This window comes from Emys orbicularis, chromosome 1, assembly GCF_028017835.1.
Source record: "Emys orbicularis isolate rEmyOrb1 chromosome 1, rEmyOrb1.hap1, whole genome shotgun sequence".
Lineage (NCBI taxonomy): Eukaryota > Metazoa > Chordata > Testudines > Emydidae > Emys > Emys orbicularis.
Genome location: NC_088683.1, coordinates 110,675,179 through 110,695,044, shown reverse-complemented (window position 1 = coordinate 110,695,044; position 19,866 = coordinate 110,675,179). Strand labels below are relative to the sequence as shown.

The 19,866-nt window shown below is 45.3% G+C and overlaps 1 protein-coding gene across 1 annotated transcript in view; it reads right to left on the bottom strand.

The window, feature by feature from the left end:
• MTPN (myotrophin) overlaps positions 1-19,633 on the bottom strand; it is a 60,226-nt gene extending 40,593 nt beyond the window's left edge. The window contains exon 1 of the mRNA XM_065402285.1: positions 19,302-19,633. Within this exon, the coding sequence (XP_065258357.1) occupies positions 19,302-19,373 (72 nt within the window). The 5' untranslated portion in view covers positions 19,374-19,633. The remainder of the gene's footprint in view (positions 1-19,301) is intronic.
• Positions 19,634-19,866: the final 233 nt, after the last annotated feature.

Genomic DNA, 19,866 nt, shown 5'->3' with positions numbered 1-19,866 from the left:
CTAAACTCTCAAAGTATCACCCTTTGGGTGAAACAGGAAGAGCAACAGAAAGCGGAATAGAAACAACCTAAAATAATTCTGAGTATCAGAAGTAGAGCAACAAATAAGATTCTAAAGTGCAGTTAGTAGAGGTGGCTACATGTAAACTTTCTGTAGGCCATTATTTTTTTCCTGAATCTAACAGTATCATGACTGAACATTGAGGGATGGGGAAGAAAAGCTTCACACCTGACATAACATCAACTGAGCATACTGCAGTTCCCAATCTCTTTGACAACCCTGAACTGCCCATCTGGTAATTCTATATTCTAGTGATGTGGCTGTCCAAAGTTAGCACAGAATTTGACCAAAAACCAAGCACTGTTGCCGCTTTGAACTGTTTATCCCTCCGGGGACATACTAAGTGGAAAATGATATTTCAGTCCACCTGGGTGCCAGATGACAACTTAGTAAAATCCTCCAAGCCCAGAGGGCAACAGACATATTTGAGGCAGGAAACAGTTGAGGTCTGAGCAAGCTAGCTCCAATATCAGTGTTATTGATCTGCTCCGAGCCTACTGGTATGGAAAAGTAGCCTTCTTGTCTACTGAAAGTTAACCCCCCTGTCATTTTCACAAAATGTATGGGAAACTAAATCAGATAGTGCTGTGGCAAAAAAATGTTTGGTTATAAAGAGAATTAGGAAATGCATGCTTTTTAATTGTCCAAACACATATCACTATGGCCCCAGACAAAGCTAAGGATTTCACTTTCCAGTATTGTCAATGATATCTTTGGACTTTGTTTCTTCTTTAAAAAACTTATTGTCTATTTAAGAGTAACATCAGACTTCTTGGGGGGAAAAATGTACAGTATGGGAAACATGTAAATATAAATTACTACATCAATAACAACTTTCTAAACATGATTTAGTAAATTAACAAATCTGAGCAATTTGAAAAAATACAGTATGTTAATATTCTGGAATATAATCCCTTACAAAAGCTTCTCCGCTCTTCACTTCTCCATTCTCTGGGAATTTACCCCTAGAGTGATAGTATGTTCAATTTATGACTTTTCCTTGCTATCCAAAATGTACCTAAGGCCTGGTCTACACTAGGAGGTTATGTCGAATTTAGCAGCGTTAACTCGAATTAACCCTGCACCCGACCACACAACAAAGCTATTTATTTCGACATAGAGGTCTCTTTAAATCGATTTCTGTACTCCTCCCCGACGAGGGGAGTAGCGCTAAATTCGACATGGCCATGTCGAATTAGGGTAGGTGTGGATGGAATTCGACGCTAATAGCTCCGGGAGCTATCCCACAGTGCACCACTCTGTTGACGCTCTGGACAGCAGTCCGAGCTCGGATGCTCTGACCATACACACAGGAAAAGCCCTGGGAAAATTTGAATTCCTGTCTGGGCAGTTTGAATCTCATTTCCTGTTTGGACATCGTGGCGAGCTCAGCAGCACTGGCAACGATGCAGAGCTCTCCAGCAGAGGTGACCATGCAATCGCAGAATAGAAAGAGGGCCCCAGCATGGACTGAGAGGGAAGTCTTGGATCTGATCGCTGTGTGGGGCGATGAGTCCGTGCTTTTGGAGCTGCGATCAAAAAAACGGAATGCGAAGCTCTACGAGAAGATCTCCAAAGCCATGACGGAGAGAGGATACAGCCGGGATGCAACGCAGTGCCGCGTGAAAATCAAGGAGCTGAGACAAGGCTACCAGAAGACCGAAGAGTCAAACGGACGCTCCAGATCCCAGCCTCAGACATGCCATTTCTACGAGGCACTGCATTCCATTCTAGGTGCGGCCGCCACCACTACCCCACCACTGTCCGTGGACTCTGACGATGGGGTATTGTCGACGGCCGCTTCCTCGGAGATGTTCGCGGACGGGGAAGATGAGGAAGGAGATGAGAAGGACGAGGCAGTCGACAGCGCTTTCAACACTGATTTCCCCGACAGCCAGGATCTCTTCATCACCCTCACAGAGATCCCCTACCAACCCTCCCAAGGCGGTAACCCAGACCGTGAATCAGGGGAAAACATCAGTAGGTAAGTGTTTTAAACATTTATTTTGAACAGAATAGGAATGGTATCTTAACAATGGGTTTTTCATGATTAGTTTGCCCTAGGCGCTTTAGTTTTTAGTCCTTGCCAGTGCAGCTACTGGAAAATTCTGTCAATATGTCCGGGGATAGAGCAGAAATCCTCCTGGGACAACTCCACAAAGGTCTCCTGGAGGTATTGTGAAAGCCTTTGCATCAGGTTCCTGGGGAGAGCAGCCTTATTGCATCCTCCATGGTAGGAAACTTTTCCGCGCCAGACTAGCAGCAAGTACTCCGGGATCATTGCCTCGCAAAGCATGGCGGCATACGGCCCTGGTGCTTGCTGGCATTCACGCAGCATGCGGTCTTTCTCTGTCTCCGAAATCCTCATCAGAGTGATATCACGCATGGTGACCTGCTTTGAATTAAGGGAATGTTAGTATTGGGACTGATTGCCTGTTCCTTTACATAACTGTAACAGGCCGTTTACAGCCACGCGGTGGAGGCGTGACAGGGGCAGCATGCAGAGATCTTTCCCGGGGACAGCCGCGAGGAGGGTGGGACAGGGGCAGAGTTCATGCTGGCCGGATTGCCGGCAGCAGGAACTGGCCAACGCTAGGAGCATTGCTTGGAACGTGAAAGGAGGGCACTGCTATAAATTAAGCTTTAAGCAGCCAAAAGTCTACGGCTTACCATGTCCGCCTGCTAGCCGAATTCCGTTGTCCGGCCCCGCTTGTGTGATCTGTACAGCAAGACCCCAGGCACTCAATGGGAAGGCCGAAAATTCGACCTTGTACTGAGTGCACATGTGATAGGTGCTGTGCATGGTCTTGTTCACAGAGAAAGACTATATTCATTGTTCGCAAAATTGTATCTTTCTGAGGAATTCACTCCCTTTTTCCCATCCCACAGCTGCGAGTGTCTCCCGAGCTACCCCGGCATCCCCCTCCCAGAGGCTGGCGCAGATCAGGCGACGAAAGAGAAGGACACGGGACAAGATGTTCTCAGAACTTATGGGCTGCTCCCGAGCCGAGGCGGCACAGCAGACCCAGTGGAGGGAGAACATGTCACAATACCAGCGATCACACAGCGAACGGGAGGACTGGTGGTGGCAGGAAGACCAGCAGGCGACTCAAACGCTGCTTGGACTAATGAGGGAGCAAATGGACACGCTCCGGCACCTTGTAGATGTTCTGCAGGACGGGAGGCAGGAGGACAGAGCCCCCTCTGCATTCTATCTCTAACCGCCCTCCCCCGCCACAAAGTCCCATACCCCCCTCACCCAAAGTCCCAAGAAGGAGGGGCGGCGGGGCCGTGAAAACAGTCACTCCACCCCTGCAGACTGCTCAAGTAACAGAAGGCTCTCATTCCCAAAGATTTGATAAGTCCTTTCCTTCACTCCAAAAGCACCTCACCCAAGCCCCCGTCCCAGTTTCATCCCCTAACTGTGTAGTTGTTAATAAAAAATATGTTTCTGTTAATTACTGTTTCCGTCATGTTCTTTTAGAGGAGAGTGTGTTTGAAGGGGGGGAAGGGGGTTGGTAATTGGAGAGGACAGTCACCTTTACCAGGGTACAGACACGGGGGCAGGTTCAGCAGAAGGTCACACACACATTGCAATCACTAGGCACCCTGGTCAGTCTGGGAGGTGGTTTTCATGTTCTGTGTGGGGAGGCTATGCGAGTTTGTGGCGGGGGAGGGCGGTTACAGATCTTATGCAGCGGTCCTTAGCCTGGATGACAGAGCCACGCAGCAGGGGATCTGTAACCGCCCTCCCCCGCCACAAAGTCACATAGCCCCCACACACAGAGTCCCGAAAAGGAGGGGTGGCAGGCTCCGTTGAAACAACCAGTCCACCACTGCGGACTGCTCTAGGAGCAGGAGCCTGTCATTCCTCGAGTTTAGAAGCGTCCTTTCCATCACTACACCCGCTCCCCACCACAGTCTGCGTTCCAGCTTCAACACTTTACTACGAAATCCTTAATAAAGAAAATGGTGTTAATGAACAAAGTTTCATTTATTTTATTTTTAAAGGTGTGTTGGAAGGGGGGTAAGGGGGTTGGTAACTGGAGAGGATAGTCAACATTAACTGGGTAAAGAAACGGGGGCAGGTTCAGCTTCTGAATAAACAAACTTAATAGTCACAGGTTACCCTGCTCACTCTGGAACCTAGCTTTCAAAGCTTCCCGGATGCACAGCGCGTCCCGCTGGGCTCTTCTAATCGCCCGGCTGTCTAGCTGGGCGTAATCAGCAGCCAGGCGATTTACCTCAACCTCCCACCCCGCCATAAACGTCTCCCCCTTGCTCTCACAGAGATTGTGGAGCACACAGCAAGCTGCAATAACAATGGGGATATTGGTTTCGCTGAGATCAGAGCGAGTCAGTAAGCTTCTCCATCTCCCCTTGAGACGTCCGAAAGCACACTCCACCACCATTCTGCACTTGCTCAGACGGTAGTTGAAGAGTTCTTTTTCACTGTCCAGGGCGCCTGTATAGGGCTTCATGAGCCAGGGCATTAGCGGGGAGGCTGGGTCCCCGAGGATCACTATAGGCATCTCCACATCCCCAAGAGTTATTTTGTGGTCCGGGAAGTAAATACCTTCCTGCAGCCATCTAAACAGACCAGAGTTCCTGAAAACGCGAGCATCATGAACCTTGCCCGGCCATCCGATGTTGATGTTGGTAAAACGTCCCCTATGGTCCACCAGTGTTTGCAGCACCATTGAAAAGTAGCCCTTTCGGTTAATGTACTGGCTGGCCTGGTGGGCCGGTCCCAGGATAGGGATGTGAGTTCCATCTATAGCCACACCGCAGTTTGGGAATCCCATCGCGGCGAAGCCATCTATGATCACCTGCATGTTTCCCAGGGTCACTACCTTTGAGAGCAGTAGCTCAACGACTGCGTTGGCTACTTGCATCACAGCAACCCCCACGGTAGATTTGCCCACTCCAAAGTGATTTGCGACTGACCGGTAGCTGTCTGGCATTGCAAGCTTCCAGAGGGCTATGGCCACTCACTTCTGGACAGTCAGGGCTGCTCGCATCCAGGTGTCCTTGCGCTTCAGGGCAGGGGACAGCAACTCACAAAGTTCCAGGAAAGTTCCCTTACGCATGCGAAAGTTTCGCAGCCACTGTGATTCATCCCAGACCTGCAGCACTATGCGGTCCACCAGTCCGTGCTTGTTTCCCGGGCCCAGAATCGCCGTTCCACAGCATCAACATGACCCATTGCCACCATGATGTTCACGGCGCGGGGTCCCTTGCTTTGTGAGAGGTCTGTGCCCCTCTCAGACTTAATGTCCTCACCGCGCTGCCGTAGCCTCGTCGCCCGATTTCTCAGCATCTGCCTCTGAAAAAGGTGGATGATAAGGTGCGAGGTGTTGACAACGGCCATAACTGCAGCGATGATCGCAGAGGGCTCCATGCTCGCAGTGCTGTGGCGTCCGCGCTGTCAATCACCAGAAAAGTGCGCGAACTGATTGCCCGCCAGCGCTTTCATGGAGGGAGGGCGGGAGTGACGGCTGAATGACGACAGTTACCCAAAACCACCCTCGACACATTTTTTGCCCCAGCAGGCATTGGGGGCTCGACCCAGAATTCGAGTGGGCAGCGGGGACTGCAGGAACTGTGGGATAGCTGCCCACAGTGCACCGCTTCCAATGTCGACGCTTGCCCCATTAGTGTGGGCTCACAAAGTCGAATTACTGTCCTTAGTGTGGATACACACGTTCAACTTTGTAATATCGGTTCCACAAATTCGCTTTAAGTAAAATCGAACTACTCTCGTAGTGTAGACATACCCTAAGTCAAGACTTACTCACCCTTTAAAATATTCCACTGCTACCTCAAATCCAAACACCAGGTAAAAGAGTTAAAGAACAGTGTGATCCAAAAGTAAATTATACCGTTTTTAGTTATTATGCATAATATTGTCCTCTACATTCGTCAAGAGATTATTTTGGGATTTTTTGTTTTTGTTTTTAAATCTCATGCGAGTATTCCCTGGTGTCACCAATAACAAAGGGATTATTCACAGTATTGAATTATCACTATTCCTCAGCGAGATTAACAGTCACAGATGTGGAATTAAATTTCAGTGTGACTACATGCATGGACTCGTATGAAGACAGAATGAAATGAAAAAGCTATTCACAAAAACAAAATTCCGGGGTCTACACAATTAATGTTGAACCCCATTCCAGTTTAGGAAACAAACAAGGTGGGAAATACAGACAGTAATATCCAAACAATACTAGTTTTTATCCAAAGTAGACATTCGATGTAAACAATTAGAGAATTCAGTTTTACAGCAATGACTCAAGCGTGTTTAAGTAGTTTAGAAAGTTTCTCTCATCACATCTTAATATTAATATATAGATAGAAAATCCACAAGAAGGTACTTGAGCTTCATCAGAGTTCGGTACTGAAAACAGGTGCCCAGGTGTGAATATCAGAAAGGGTTTGACTATGGACTTTACTACCATTCACAAAAACTGAAAGAGTACAATTTTCAGCTAGGAACTCATATGGAAAACCTTTATAGAAAGGTCATTTCCTTGTTTAATATATTTGTTGTATGTATAATATCAATTTTCCAATAAAATCTTGCAATAAGAATTTGCTATCTGCATCACATGACTATAAGTGAAATGGAGTTAATGGTTTATTACAACCCCCAATCAAGGCTCTAAAAGATCCTAGCCAAGGAGGGGTGAATGTTTTACAAGAAGGGCTAGCTATATAGTAAAGCAATACGCTTCCAAATATCCCAATTTTGGTCAGGTATGAAGGATCCTACAAGGCTTTCAAGGTAGAAGCACATAAGCAGGAACCGCAAACAAGGTGAATTAAAAAAAAAAAAATTAGTAAAAATTGTTTTTTAAATGAAACTACACCTCTACCCCGATAGAACGCTGTCCTCGGGAGCCAAAAAATCTTACCGTGTTATAGGTGAAACCGCGTTATATCGAACTTACTTTGATCCACCAGAGTGCACAGCCCTGCCCCCCCGGAGCGCTGCTTTACCGCGTTATATCAGGTCACGTTATATTGGGGTAGAGGTGTACATTTTTTCTTTTACTATAAGGAGATATACCTATCTCATAGAACTGGAAGGGACCCCAAAAAGTCATTGAGTTCAGCCCCCCCGCCTTCACTAGCAGGACCAAGTACTGATTTTGCCCCAGATCCCTAAGTGGCCCCCTCAAGGACTGAACTCACAACCCTGGGTTTAGCAGGCCAATGCTCAAACCACTGAGCTATCCCTCCCCCCTTTTTAAAAATAACCCTATTCAAAATTATGACAATCTATTGAAATAATTTAAATAAAATAAAAATATTAAACAGTACATGCTTGCTGCCAAAGTTTTAAAGAAAGTCAAATCACCGAACTGGTATAAGTCACTAGCTAAGCACCTAGAACAAGAGTTTGTTGAAGACTATACCATCTTTTGACTGCAATCGTTTCTTCTTCAGGAGCAAAGAGAACCTTCATCATTTCAGTTTATTCAGGTAGTTCAGTTCAATGACTAGTGTGATGTTGCACTCCATAATGTTTTATGGAAATACACTTATGAGTGTAAATATGATGCAACTGGAATATGCCTTATGCAAAAGGTCTCTTGTAAGGTATCATTACAAAGCTTATAATCTACTGAGTGTGTTCATCCTATTTGTATGTATATATCATTCTTGTATCTGAAGCTAGAAATATAAAGTATAACTCTGAGGTTCTATTGTAATTATGCAAAGTGTGAGCCATTGATGATGGTTTAGAATCTTGATGGCTCCCATTGACTAGGACAATTGGTTGTAAATGACTTTGTTTACTTGCAAGCCTTCCTGTGTTCCTGTAAGCCAGCCCAGGAAGAATGGTGGAATCGATCTTAAACCGGGTGCTTTTCCATTTAGAAGGAGGGGTGGGTTTCCCGAGAGAGAAAAGATTCCCGCCTTGTGCCAAAGCTATAAAAAGGGGGTGAAAGAGAACGAAGAGGGTTCCCGGTCATGAGAAAGCCCCTACTTCTCACCCAAGATTCCTGTTGGAACCAACAAGGACTGTACCGGGGAAAGGATTGGGCCCAGACTAGGAAGGAGTCTAATCTGTGAAAGAAGCTTATTGGAACATCTCTGAGAGTGAGATTTACCTGTATTCAGTCTCTTCATGTATTAGGCTTCAACTTGCATGTTTTATTTGATTTTGCTTGGTAACTTACTTTGTTCTGTCTGTTATTACTTGAAACCACTTAAATCCTACTTTTTATACTTAATAAAATCACTTTTGTTTATTAATTAACCCAGAGTAAGTGATTAATACCTGGGGGAGCAAACAGCTGTGCATCTCTCTCTATCAGTTATAGAGGGCGGACAATTTATGAGTTTACCCTGTATAAGCTTTATACAAAGTAAAACGGATTTATTTGGTGTTTGGATCCCATTGGGAACTGGGTGCTGGAGGCAGGTAACCTGCTGAGCAGTTTTTGTTTAAAATCTGCAGCTTTGGGTGCGTGGGCCATGCCTGGGTCTGTGCTGCAGCAGGCTAGCGTGTCAACAAGGCAGGGTTCTGGAGTCCCAAGCTGGCAGGGAAAATGGGCTCAGAGATAATTCCAGCACATCAGTTGACAGTCCCAAGGGGGTCTCTGTGACCGAACCCATCACAACTAGTTTATTCAAGGTTAAGGAACTGACTGGAAGTTGAAAAAGAAGGAAAGCTTGTTTTTCTCCTCAATCCAAATATATATAAAAACTTAGTATGAAGTGAGATATACTAGTTCTAAAATCTTGAAAGAAATGATAACCAGAAACAATCAGTTCAATTCACTAACTACAGATAATACTTCCTTTGTTTAATAAACCAGTTTTAAATGCAAAACATGTTTTGATAAACATACTTTTCTTATGTATCCAGCACATTTAACGTAACCTTTAACTGTTTCAAAATGCTCATTTTGTGCATTTAATTAAATTTCAATTTACATCCAAATACAGCCGAACAGTACTAGTAAGAAACTAATCTAGTATACAAGAAATTAATCATCCATCATTTTCTCAATGAATGTAAAACTTAAAAAAAAATACAAACAACTATCTTAAACTATACAACGGCTCAAATAAATGTAAAGATACTGTGTATACTCCTGGTTAGCAAGAAGTACCAACTTTCGTGTAAAGACTAGATTAGTGGTGAATGCTTTAATGTTTTAACCAACCAGTGAGAATCAACCTCTCTTTAGGAAAAAAAAATTAAAAAGTACAAATGCAAAACAAGATTAAAATAAATTTAAATTTAGGTTTCCTGCTTGCTGATTTACATCATGATTAAGATTAGTGATTAAAGTCACTTTGATTTAAATCAATCCACTCTGATTCCCAGTAACTGCAGCCAGACCTAAAGAGCAGCTGTGTGTGGCTTGGAAGCTTGTCTCTCACCAAAAGAAGCTGGTCCAATAAAAGATATTACCTCACCATTTTGTCTCTCTAACTAACTGCATAGGGCAAGTATGGCCACAAAGGCCACCTCTGGATGAACTTCCCCCACCTTCAGCTTTAGACACACAGGGAAAAAAAAAAAAAATTGCAGCACAGAGTCTCAGAGCCCAGATCAACTCACTTGGGCTTGCAGGGTTTGGGCTGTGGGGCTATAAAACTGTAGCACGGACATTTGGGCTTGAGTTGGGTCCAAAAGTCTATACTGGATATTTTTAGCCCTACAGCCTCAGCCAGCTGATCAGGGCCAGCCATAGGTATTTTATTGCATTTTAGATGTAAGCCAAAGGGCCCAGCAGCTATGAAAGAACCAGGATATAACTTTGGAATATTAAAAGTATTTGCGATAAATGAGGATTCCAGTTAATAGTCTGATTAACACTGAAATACAATCTTTAACTAATTTCAAACATAAAAGGCCTCCAATAAAAGCTCTGCGGAGATACAAAATTTATATCTGCATCCGATCTGCAATCCACAAAAATAGTCCACGGATGCAGATATGTATGGATTTGCAGGGCTCTACTGATAAAAGAATTGAAGAAACTTATTACACTGATGTTTCCATTGGTATCCAGTAGATGACAAAGAAACAGAACTGAAATCAGAACACTGTCCCAACCAGAGCCCAATAGAAAATAAGATGGTCCTCCTCCAATGGACCCTGAAGCAGAGTATATAAACTTGAGGCCACTGTGTGGACCCCATAGTTGATGAACCCACCGAAGCTGCAGCAAAACTAGAAATGTTACTGGACACCTGGAGCAGCGGTGAGGTCCAAATCTCCCCCCTGCAAGAGTTACCAGGCTTAAGAAGTAGTGGTGAGATTTAATTTTAGAGATTCTCTTTCAGTTACTTATTTTAAAGAACACAAGTTCTTGGTGAGTATACATGCTGTCCGATGAGACTCCAATGAATCATATTTTGACTTTTTTTGTAAGTCATGTTATATCCATTATTTCCCTTTTATAAGCCTAAGTAAATTGTTGTAAAAATCACAAAAACACAGCTTTAAGCAGTTACTCTTAATACTTAAAATTTCTCCCATTCACACCAAACAATTCAAACAGGGACTACATTCCTAAGAGTACCTTAAAATAGCATTACTGCTCGGAGAAGTACTGGAAGGGTGAAAAATATATTAAAGGTACTAAAGAACTGATAAGTAATCAGACATTTTGGTGATTTGTTACATGGTGTAACTACTGTACCTCAACCCTAGTCTAGGACTACTGCTCACAAGACTATTATATATTCAGTACATGCCTAGAACATTTGGAGTACCCTAAACTTCATCTATAAACTGCTGAGTCTATAATTAAGTGCATTTGGATAAATTAATAAAAACTGTTGATTGGTTAAGAGCACCAAACACCCAATTTGAGAAATACTGCTCAAGACCTGATCTAAAAGGAACCTAGCATCATTATGCTAATACTTCCTCACTCTGTAAAGATGGGTCTACCCTAATTAAATTAGATTCAAATATTGACCAACACTTATCAAATTGGCAGATTCAACTTCTTAGATTTCAGCTTTAAAAATATTTAGCTATAAATTCATAAAATTGATCCCCATTCATGCTTACTTCGAGCACTTGAATGTTAGGAAGTGCTAGAATTTAGGTTGCCCGGGCAACCTTAAATTTGCCCCCTTATGCACATGTATTATGATAGTCTTTACAGGATCAACCCCTACCCCCCCAACACACACAGCACCCTAAATCTTCCTATAAGATGCTTCTTCCCATGTAAGGACTGTAACCTGATTGACCTCAAATTGCTGATTTTTCTTAATTATTAAAAGTTACAAGTGAAATAAACCTCAATAGTGTGTTAGTCTTCTCTTTGAGTTTCTTTCAGAGTCTGAGCTATGAGAGGTGCTAAGCACATGTTACTAAAATGCTCAAGACTCATGTCCTTCATGGCTGGTGAAGATCATCAGGATATTATTTAGACATCCTTGACAATGATGAAAGCCAGCTACATAGTCTAAGAATCACATACATAGATACTGCACAAGAAAGTCACTTGAAGCTGACAATCTGGCCAATTATCACCTGTATCTAGTTTTCCACTCTTGGCTAATGTTACTGAAAAGGATGTGTCAAAACTATTCTCAAACCATCACTAACCTTGTCAGTTTGAGAACAGACATGGGGCATAGACACCGAATTGGATACATCTTATGATGATAGATGAAGATCAGGTGTTCATGCTGATACTGTATCAAAGACAACGAGCTGATCAAATGTATTGATTCATCTGCAGTTCTAGCAGGACTGTACAGTGCTACCCTTTAGTAGCTCTGTTCTTTTTTGCCAAGCACTCAAAAGGTAATGACATGCAAGTGCTTCTCTCCAAGGGTTCTCATGTGAGATTCTGCAGGGTTCCATGTTGTCTACTCTGTGTATGAAGCCATTGGAAGTGTTAGCAAGGAGACCTGGAATGTGGCATGCTCATAAATATCTCCATCACATTCAAAGCAGTCAATTACCTTTGTTCTCTGCTTGGTTGAGGGCTAGCTGACCAATACTGGATCCAGAAAAGATCAAGGTGATATTGATTGGTTTAGAGGAAGTAGCTAGAAAATAAGGTGGTCTTCTCCTTTCATTGTGTATATCCACTCCTTGTTGTAAGCTCTGCAGTTTTGGGGTCCAGATAAAATACCAGCTGCAACTAGACAAGTGGCAGCAAAGGCCAACACTGACCTTTGTATTACCAGAAAGTTGAAACATTTTATTTTGGATATGGATCTTGCTATTTTATGCCTTTTGGTGCTGTGTATTCTACATGAGTTAGAATAGATCTTAAGTCCTTCCTGAAACTGAAGTTGGTGCAGAATTCAGCTTTCTAATTGTTAATCAATAAATACTGCTATGTGCATATTATATTGCTATGGTATACATCAATCACCTATCAGTTTCTGGTTGGTATTTAAGGTATTGGCTTTGACCTATAATAAAGAACTCAGCTACAGAGAGAAGATGCACTTGACCTGTAGCCCTTTTGCAAGTGGGGAAGGATGTCTCCGGCAGGGAATTATCTAGGAGGGCCTTTCAACTATGGAACTTGCCTTGACCTGTATTAAGTCAAACCTGTTGACCTTAGGACATGCTTGGAAGCCCATCTGGACACTGTTGTGGCAACTGGGCCTACAAATTTACCCTAATTGTGAGTTTTAACTGTAAAAAATGAGTACATTCATAAAATGTCACAATAATCTATAACAGCTAATGTGGATGGGAACAGGTACAAGAAAACCAGACAGACAAACTGAATTAGTTGAAACCAAAAAGGCAACATTGATATACTTCAAGGACTGTTGAAATTATGCATGTTAAAAACAAATGATATGGAGCCAGAAGTTAATAAAATAAAACTGATAGATAGTAGGCGCAATAGGTGGACAAAATAATGAGGGGATGGTCTATTTCAATCATCACATCCTTTTGGGGTCCTTAAAAGAAAGATTTTGTGGGTCACATACAAAAGAACAGCAGAGGGGAAGAACAGACAGAGACTACTGGAACAAGCTTCGCTATCATGGCCAACACCACCACCATTTCTGGGGACCTCGGGCCTTCATCAACCTGATCCTGAGAAATATCCTGACCAGGCCAGGCCAGGCCAGAGGGAGACAGATAACATCACCATCCTGATCACCTCCAGCTGAATCATAATCACCAACTGGGATGAAAAGACTTCAACAGCAACAGCTCCAGCTCATACCAACTAATTTATTTTCTTTTCCCAAAAAGGACAGTTACCATCATTTAAGAGACTGTCAACAAGGTTTTCCCTTCCCCCTTTTAAAAAACTCTCTCCAGATAAAAGAAAGGGAAGAAAGATGTTATTAAAATGAAAGCATTATTTAATACTTTACATTTCAAAGGCTTTAATAAAAAGATTTTAGAAAAGAAGGAAAAATAGGTAAAGATACAACAATGTGTATGCCATGGTACTAAGCAGGCTGTGGTCTCTGTATACAAACCCAGTTTAACAATGTTTATTGTTGGACAGTGACAGGGTTGTGTTAATTCTCCCTCTGGAGCCTGTCAACAATATTCTTTCAATCAACTAAAGGGAAGTTAAGGAGAGCAATATAAGGCTTTGTCTATACTGCATTTTCATCATTAAAACTTGTGTCGCTCAGGGGTGTGAAAAAGACACCCCCTTGAACAACAAAAGTTTTAAGGACGAAAAGCATCAGCGTGGACAGCACTTCATTGGCAGGAGCTGCTCTCCTGTTGATGAAGCTACTGCCCTTGTTCGGGGTGGTTTTATTTTGTCGTCGGGAAAGCTCTCTCCCAGAGATAAAGAGCGGCTACACACTTACATTGTAAGGTGCACAGTGTAGCCATAGCCTAAAGTGATGCAGAATAGAGATAACTCTCACACCTGCCAACTTTGGCTGTTTTCCCCAGGGTAGACATGCCCTACCATCGCCCCTCTTGAAAAAAAGAAATCTAACTTGGTTTAAACCAGGTGGATCAACATGTATGACAAGGTTCTAGTCGCTGGTACTGTTCTTCTAACTGGTTTAGAAGTTTAAATATACCAGTTAGAAGAGTAGATCCAGCCACCAGTGCCTTAGAACTTTTTTTTATTTTTGTTAATTTGCATCACATTGAGAGAACCTTAGCAATCAAGATCCAAGTTCTCTCTCATTGTAAGACCTAATAGTTTATGCTCCAAACAATTGTAATAAATGGGTGGAAGCAGTGTTCCACACAAGTCAGTGAACTTGTTTTAGGTTTGTCTTGTGTCCTCACTAGCACTGTCTTAATTCAATCCAAGGCCCTCTTTATACCCATGCCCATCACGGGGGAGGAAGCATAGCCACTAGCTGCACTCCACAGTAGCTTGAGCCACTGAGCCTCCTTTGTTCACTAACCAAGAATCCCCCACCAGCCATGCCCACCAGTTGAATGCCACCTAGAAATGTTGCCCATTTCCAACCTTCCCATTACACTACTCTCAGTCAGTGAGCCAACTTTTGCTGGCTGAGAGTTTCAGTTTCACGAACTACCTGCTGATCTGTCTTACAGCTGGTAAACTAGATGGTTTGCCAAATGAGGATATAAACTGCAGCACTTTCAGGGGGGAAACAACATGGGTGATGTTCCAGGCCAGCCTGGAAAGGATGTCAATCTCAGCCATCAAAGTACAGAAGCTTTGATAAGTATAGAGCAAAAGATTATTATAAAAGGTTTGCACAAGTACTTCCATCCATCCATCCAGTGATTAAGCCTAGAATAACAGACTCAACAACTTTACCTAAATTCTTTACTAAACCAACAGGAGTACTTCTGTGTGGACACAAGGTTTATTTCAAGAGAGAGGGGGAAGTAAGAGTTACCTAGCCCTGCAAAATTCTTCAGTATATACAAGCAGTGGTAAGCTGGAGCCGGTTCGCAAGAACCGGTTGCTAAATTTAGAAGCCGGTGTAGAACCGGTTCCTAAAGGGGCGGGCAAATTCCAGTCCGCGGGCCACATCTGGCCCGCGGGATCATCCTATCTGGCCCGCCTGAGCTCCCAGCTGGGGAGGCCAAGGCTCCCCCGGCCCCTCCCTGCTTCCCCCCTCGCAGAGCTGCCGGAGCCCTGGGGGAAGTGGCAGGCTCCAGCGGCTATTTAAAGGACCGGGGGGGAGAGGGGGGCAGAGGCAGCTGTAGCCCCGGCTCTTTAAATAGCCCCTGGAGCCCCCCGCTACTCCAGGGCTCTGGGGGCTATTTAAAGAGCCCAGGGCTCCCCTGCTTCTACCGCCCCGGCCCTTTAAATAGCCCCCAGAGCCCTGGAGTAGTGGCAGCGGGGCTCTGGCAGCTATTTAAAGGGCCGATAGTCTGCAGCTCCTGCTGCTTCTTTTTAAATAGCCCCCAGAGCCCCACTGCCGCTACCCCAGGGCTCCAGCAGTGGGGCTCTGGTGGCAATTTAAAGGGCCTGGGGCTCCAGCCCCTGCTCTTGCCGGTACGCCATATGGGGGCGTACCAGCTTACTTTCACCTCTGGGCAAGGGGGTGGGGCTGCAAGCTCCAGCGGCTGCGCGGCATCCTTACACAGCAGCACAGTAAGGGGGCCAGCCAGGGCTGGGAGGAGGGGTAGGGAGTGGTTGGAGGGAGCGGAGGTTATGGGGAGGCAGTCAGGGGACGGGGGGGTTGGGTAGGCGTGGGAGTCTCGGGCATCTGTCGGGGTGTTGGTGGATGGGGTTGGGGCAGTCAGGGGACAGGGAGTGGGGCGAGTTGGGTAGGGGGTGAGGTACTGGGGGGCAGTTAGGGTGGGGGTGGTCAGGGGACAAGGAGGGGGGGGTTGATGGGTTGCGGGTTCTGAGGGGGGCAGTCGGGAGCAGGACATGGGTTGGGGTCAGATGGATGCGTGGTGGGGGGGAGACAGGCATGTGGGGCTTGTACTCACTGTGCGGTTCCCTACCGGGTCTTCAGCGGCACTTCGGCGGCAGGTCCTTCACTTGCTCCGGGTGAAGGACCTGCCGCCGAAAACCCGGAGCGAGTGAAGACCTCCCCCTGCCACCGAAGTGCCACTGAGGACCCGGTAGGGAACCGGTTCTTAGGATTTTGGGAGCTCATCACTGTATACAAGGCTGTATATGCTCTGCCACAAAGCTAACCCCTCCCCCCCCCTTCACTTCTTTTGAATAGTCATATTTAATTCCCTATGTATGCCTTCCACTTCCCCATTCTGTTTGGGTTCCCTTCTGCCCAGGAAGAATCACTGTCTACACTACTACACATAGGACCATCCCCAACAGAATAGTAGTGATCTTATTCCATGGGGCCTTCCTACAATGGAATTTTAAGAATTTGAGTGGGTAAAGCAAGAGGGGGAAAATCACACAGAATTCTTACCATCCCACATAATCTCCAGCAAAGGCATACCTGAAGCCAATAGACACTATTCATTTTCAAAAAGAAAAGGAAAACGATTAGCCATAGACACCCAAGGAATAAGGGTTCAACAAATTAAAAATGTGCTGTTGCTTGTTATCCAATGGCCTATACAATAAAGCACAAAACCTCCATCTCTAGTAAAAATGAGACAGTCAAAATAGAAGAGTCAAAATAAAAGTCTGCAACTGCTGAACATAACAATGTTAAGCATAAAGGAAACACTAAGGAAGGCTTGAAAAATTTACTTGCCAATGGGAAGCTTTCACTGGCAAACACAGGGCCTAAGCCCACAATTTCTGCAGAATTTAAGTTTTCATTTTAAATAATGAAAATTTCGGATCTTTACAGTTAGACCAATAACCTTCCAAATATTACATAAGCCAATGTAATGTTGTCTTTCCAAGCATGCAGACAGGTGCTCTAGTGCTGCTACACTTCAGCTAAACAACAGCAATGACAATATTGGCCCATGGCTCCTTCTCACTTCTAAGCAGAAAATGAAAGCGTGTAGTTTAAGATATATTGAACACCTAATAGCCAGCCCAGCGGCTGATGTGAAAGAACAGCACATCCAGGGTACAGAATCTTTAATGCCTACAGGGCTACGAGTGGAGAGGAGCCTGAGCTGCTCAACAAGGTTTTGCTTCTGTACCTCACTGGTGAAGCCCACCCTGACCCTTGTCTTTCATGATTATTTGTAGTTTTCTGTCAGGGAATGAAAACATTTACGAATCAGTTATTAACATGGCAGAAGACTGAACTCCTTACATGAAAAGAAAGGACAAGACTGCAACATTAGAGGTAATGTGCATAGTTAAGATTAGAACAACAACAAACTGGAACAAAGGATGGTTTTGTGTAGGGCAACTGGAAGTATTTCAGAAGTGCTGAGGGGAGTCACTAAGAACTCAGTATTCTGAGTGCACCGCCAGTAAAAAGCACTCTCCCATGCAGAGTGGGAATCTCTGCTACAGCAATATGAAGTTTACGTGATTCTGAGGGCTACACTATACTAATGGTGGGAAAGTAATGGGCCGCAGCAGATAGAAGTTTCATAAGCAGGGGGAAGAGAACCAAAGAGGCAGAATGTGTGTCGGGAGAGAGAGGAGAAGAAAATATAATTCCTCACAACAATCTGGTGGACACACCTAATAGGTAGGGGAGAAAGAAGGAATCATTACATCTATTAAGTCTTTCTATCACTAGCTAGTCTGCTCTATCAGAAGCACTCAACACAGAAAATAAAGGTGGCTTCAAATTGAGGTGGAATAAACCATTTTCAATCAGCAGCAGAAATATAAAATAAAATAGATCTCCCCCCATGTTAGTTACTTTCCATTTCAAGATTGCTCCTAATGTTGGAGATGGCTAAAGCATCTCGTAGCATCAACTTATATCTGACATTCTTCACAGTGTTCAAATAGTGGTCCATGGAGAGCTCTCTATTCACACAGTGCTGGCTCCTTTCAACAGCTTTTGCAGGTATCCTGGATGTTCAGTGAAAAGAAGAACCTGGAGGCCTACAAAAGCTACTAGAAACAAAGAAATCAAACTGACCTAGTGTCTAACTACTTCTAGTTAAGAGGAGATAAATCAGCAAAAGATAATTACCTTTTTCAAATAAATTAAAAAGTGATTGCCTGTAATACAATAAAGATACATGTAATATTAGGGAAGTATTCAGGGTAAGCAACTGTCAGGAGGAAAGATGGCCTGCAACACACAGTAAGATGCAGGTCCATGCTATGAGTTTGAGAAACTCTGCTAGAATATCAGATATCAGGAATGGCAATATACAAAAACCTGTAGGAGAACACTTCAACCTCCCTGGCCACACAATAGCAGATGTTAAGGTAGCCATTTTACAGCAAAAAAACTTCAATTTGACACCATCAGATCAGGATTAAACAAAGACTGTGAATGGCTATCCAACTACAGAAGCGGTTTCTCCTCCCTTGGTGTTCACACCTCTACTGCTAGCAGAGCACCTCACCCTCCCTGATTGAACTAACCTCGTTATCTCCATACTGATTTATACCTGCCTCTGGAGATTTCCATTACTTGCATCTGAAGAAGTGAGGTTCTTACCCACGAAAGCTTATGCTCCCAATACTTCTGTTAGTCTTAAAGGTGCCACAGGACCCTCTGTTGCTTTCTGCTAGAATCATCTCTACCAAGATGGAAGGGAGCATATCCACCTCCCACAGCATCTTGAAGATTTGTCAAGGCAGAATTCCCTCCCCCCACAATGTGTGCAATTCCCAATCCTCAATGGTAGCTGCAAGGGAGTGAGGGCAGAGTTCATCCCCTGAAGTGCTCAGGGCAGAAAGACCTGACAGTAACTACACAGATGTTTATTACCCTGTCATAATAATCCTTTGCTCTTCTCCTGGATCTAAGAGCCATGCCCAGTAGATCAGAACTGCCCCCGCTGTACTGTTGGGGCCCCGATACTCAGAACGGGAGCGGGACCAGCCCAAGGCCGTAGAGACAGTCCTAGTAAGTCAGGAGAGCCCAGCACCGAGCTATCCCTCAGCTCCCTGTGCAGGACTTACCGCCACTACGGGGGCGGGCAGCCCCCAGGCACTGACACCTCCCCACCCGCGCGTGTGGCCCGACGCTCCCTCCCTCCTCCCGGCCTCTGGGCCCGGAGCGCCCGGCTGCAAACAACTCCCAGCCCCGCTCGATCCTCGTCGCCACCGCCTGGCCTGTACCCCCGCCCCCCATCGCGCTATCACCCCTGCAAGCGCCCAGCCCGGCCCCTGGCAACGTGGGGGCAGAGGAGGCCTATTCTCTCTCTCGCACACGCACACACACACACCGCTATACCCCAGCGCACCGCCGGGGCGCTGCTCCCCATCACGGCCCCGCCCGACTCTTACCTTGGCCACATAGTCCTTCACCTCATCCAGGTCTCCATTTTTGAGGGCCCACATAAACTCCTTGTCAGACATAGCGCCGCCTGACAGAGACACGGGAAGGCGGGAGCGGCGAGGGCCCAGCACCCACACGGAGAGGGGCAGCGCTGCTCAGGTCGGGGGGAGGGATCCTTCTCTGGCCGGCTCTCGCTGTCCTAGGGGAGGGGACACGGGCGAGCGGCAGTTAGGGCGGTTATACTACAACGTTCCGGGCCGGCAGCTCTCGCTTTACGCCGGGAACAGTGAAGGGGGAGGGGAATCCGCCTAACCGAAGGGAAAAGCGGTTTTACACGCAGCGTTTCCGCTTCCGGTTTTCAATCGGTCAGCCCGAGCCCGGCCCCCTCCACCCCAGCAGAGAAAGGCCACTAAACTACGCATGCGCCTCCGGGCAACTCTCGCTTGTCTAACTGAGCATGCGCCTCGGGAGCCTGATTGAATGAACGCCTATCGCAGTGTTGTGCCTGGAATCAGGGTTCTTAAACTCCGCGGGCTCCCCGCGCAGGTTCTTGCTTCCTTGTAACTCCACCAC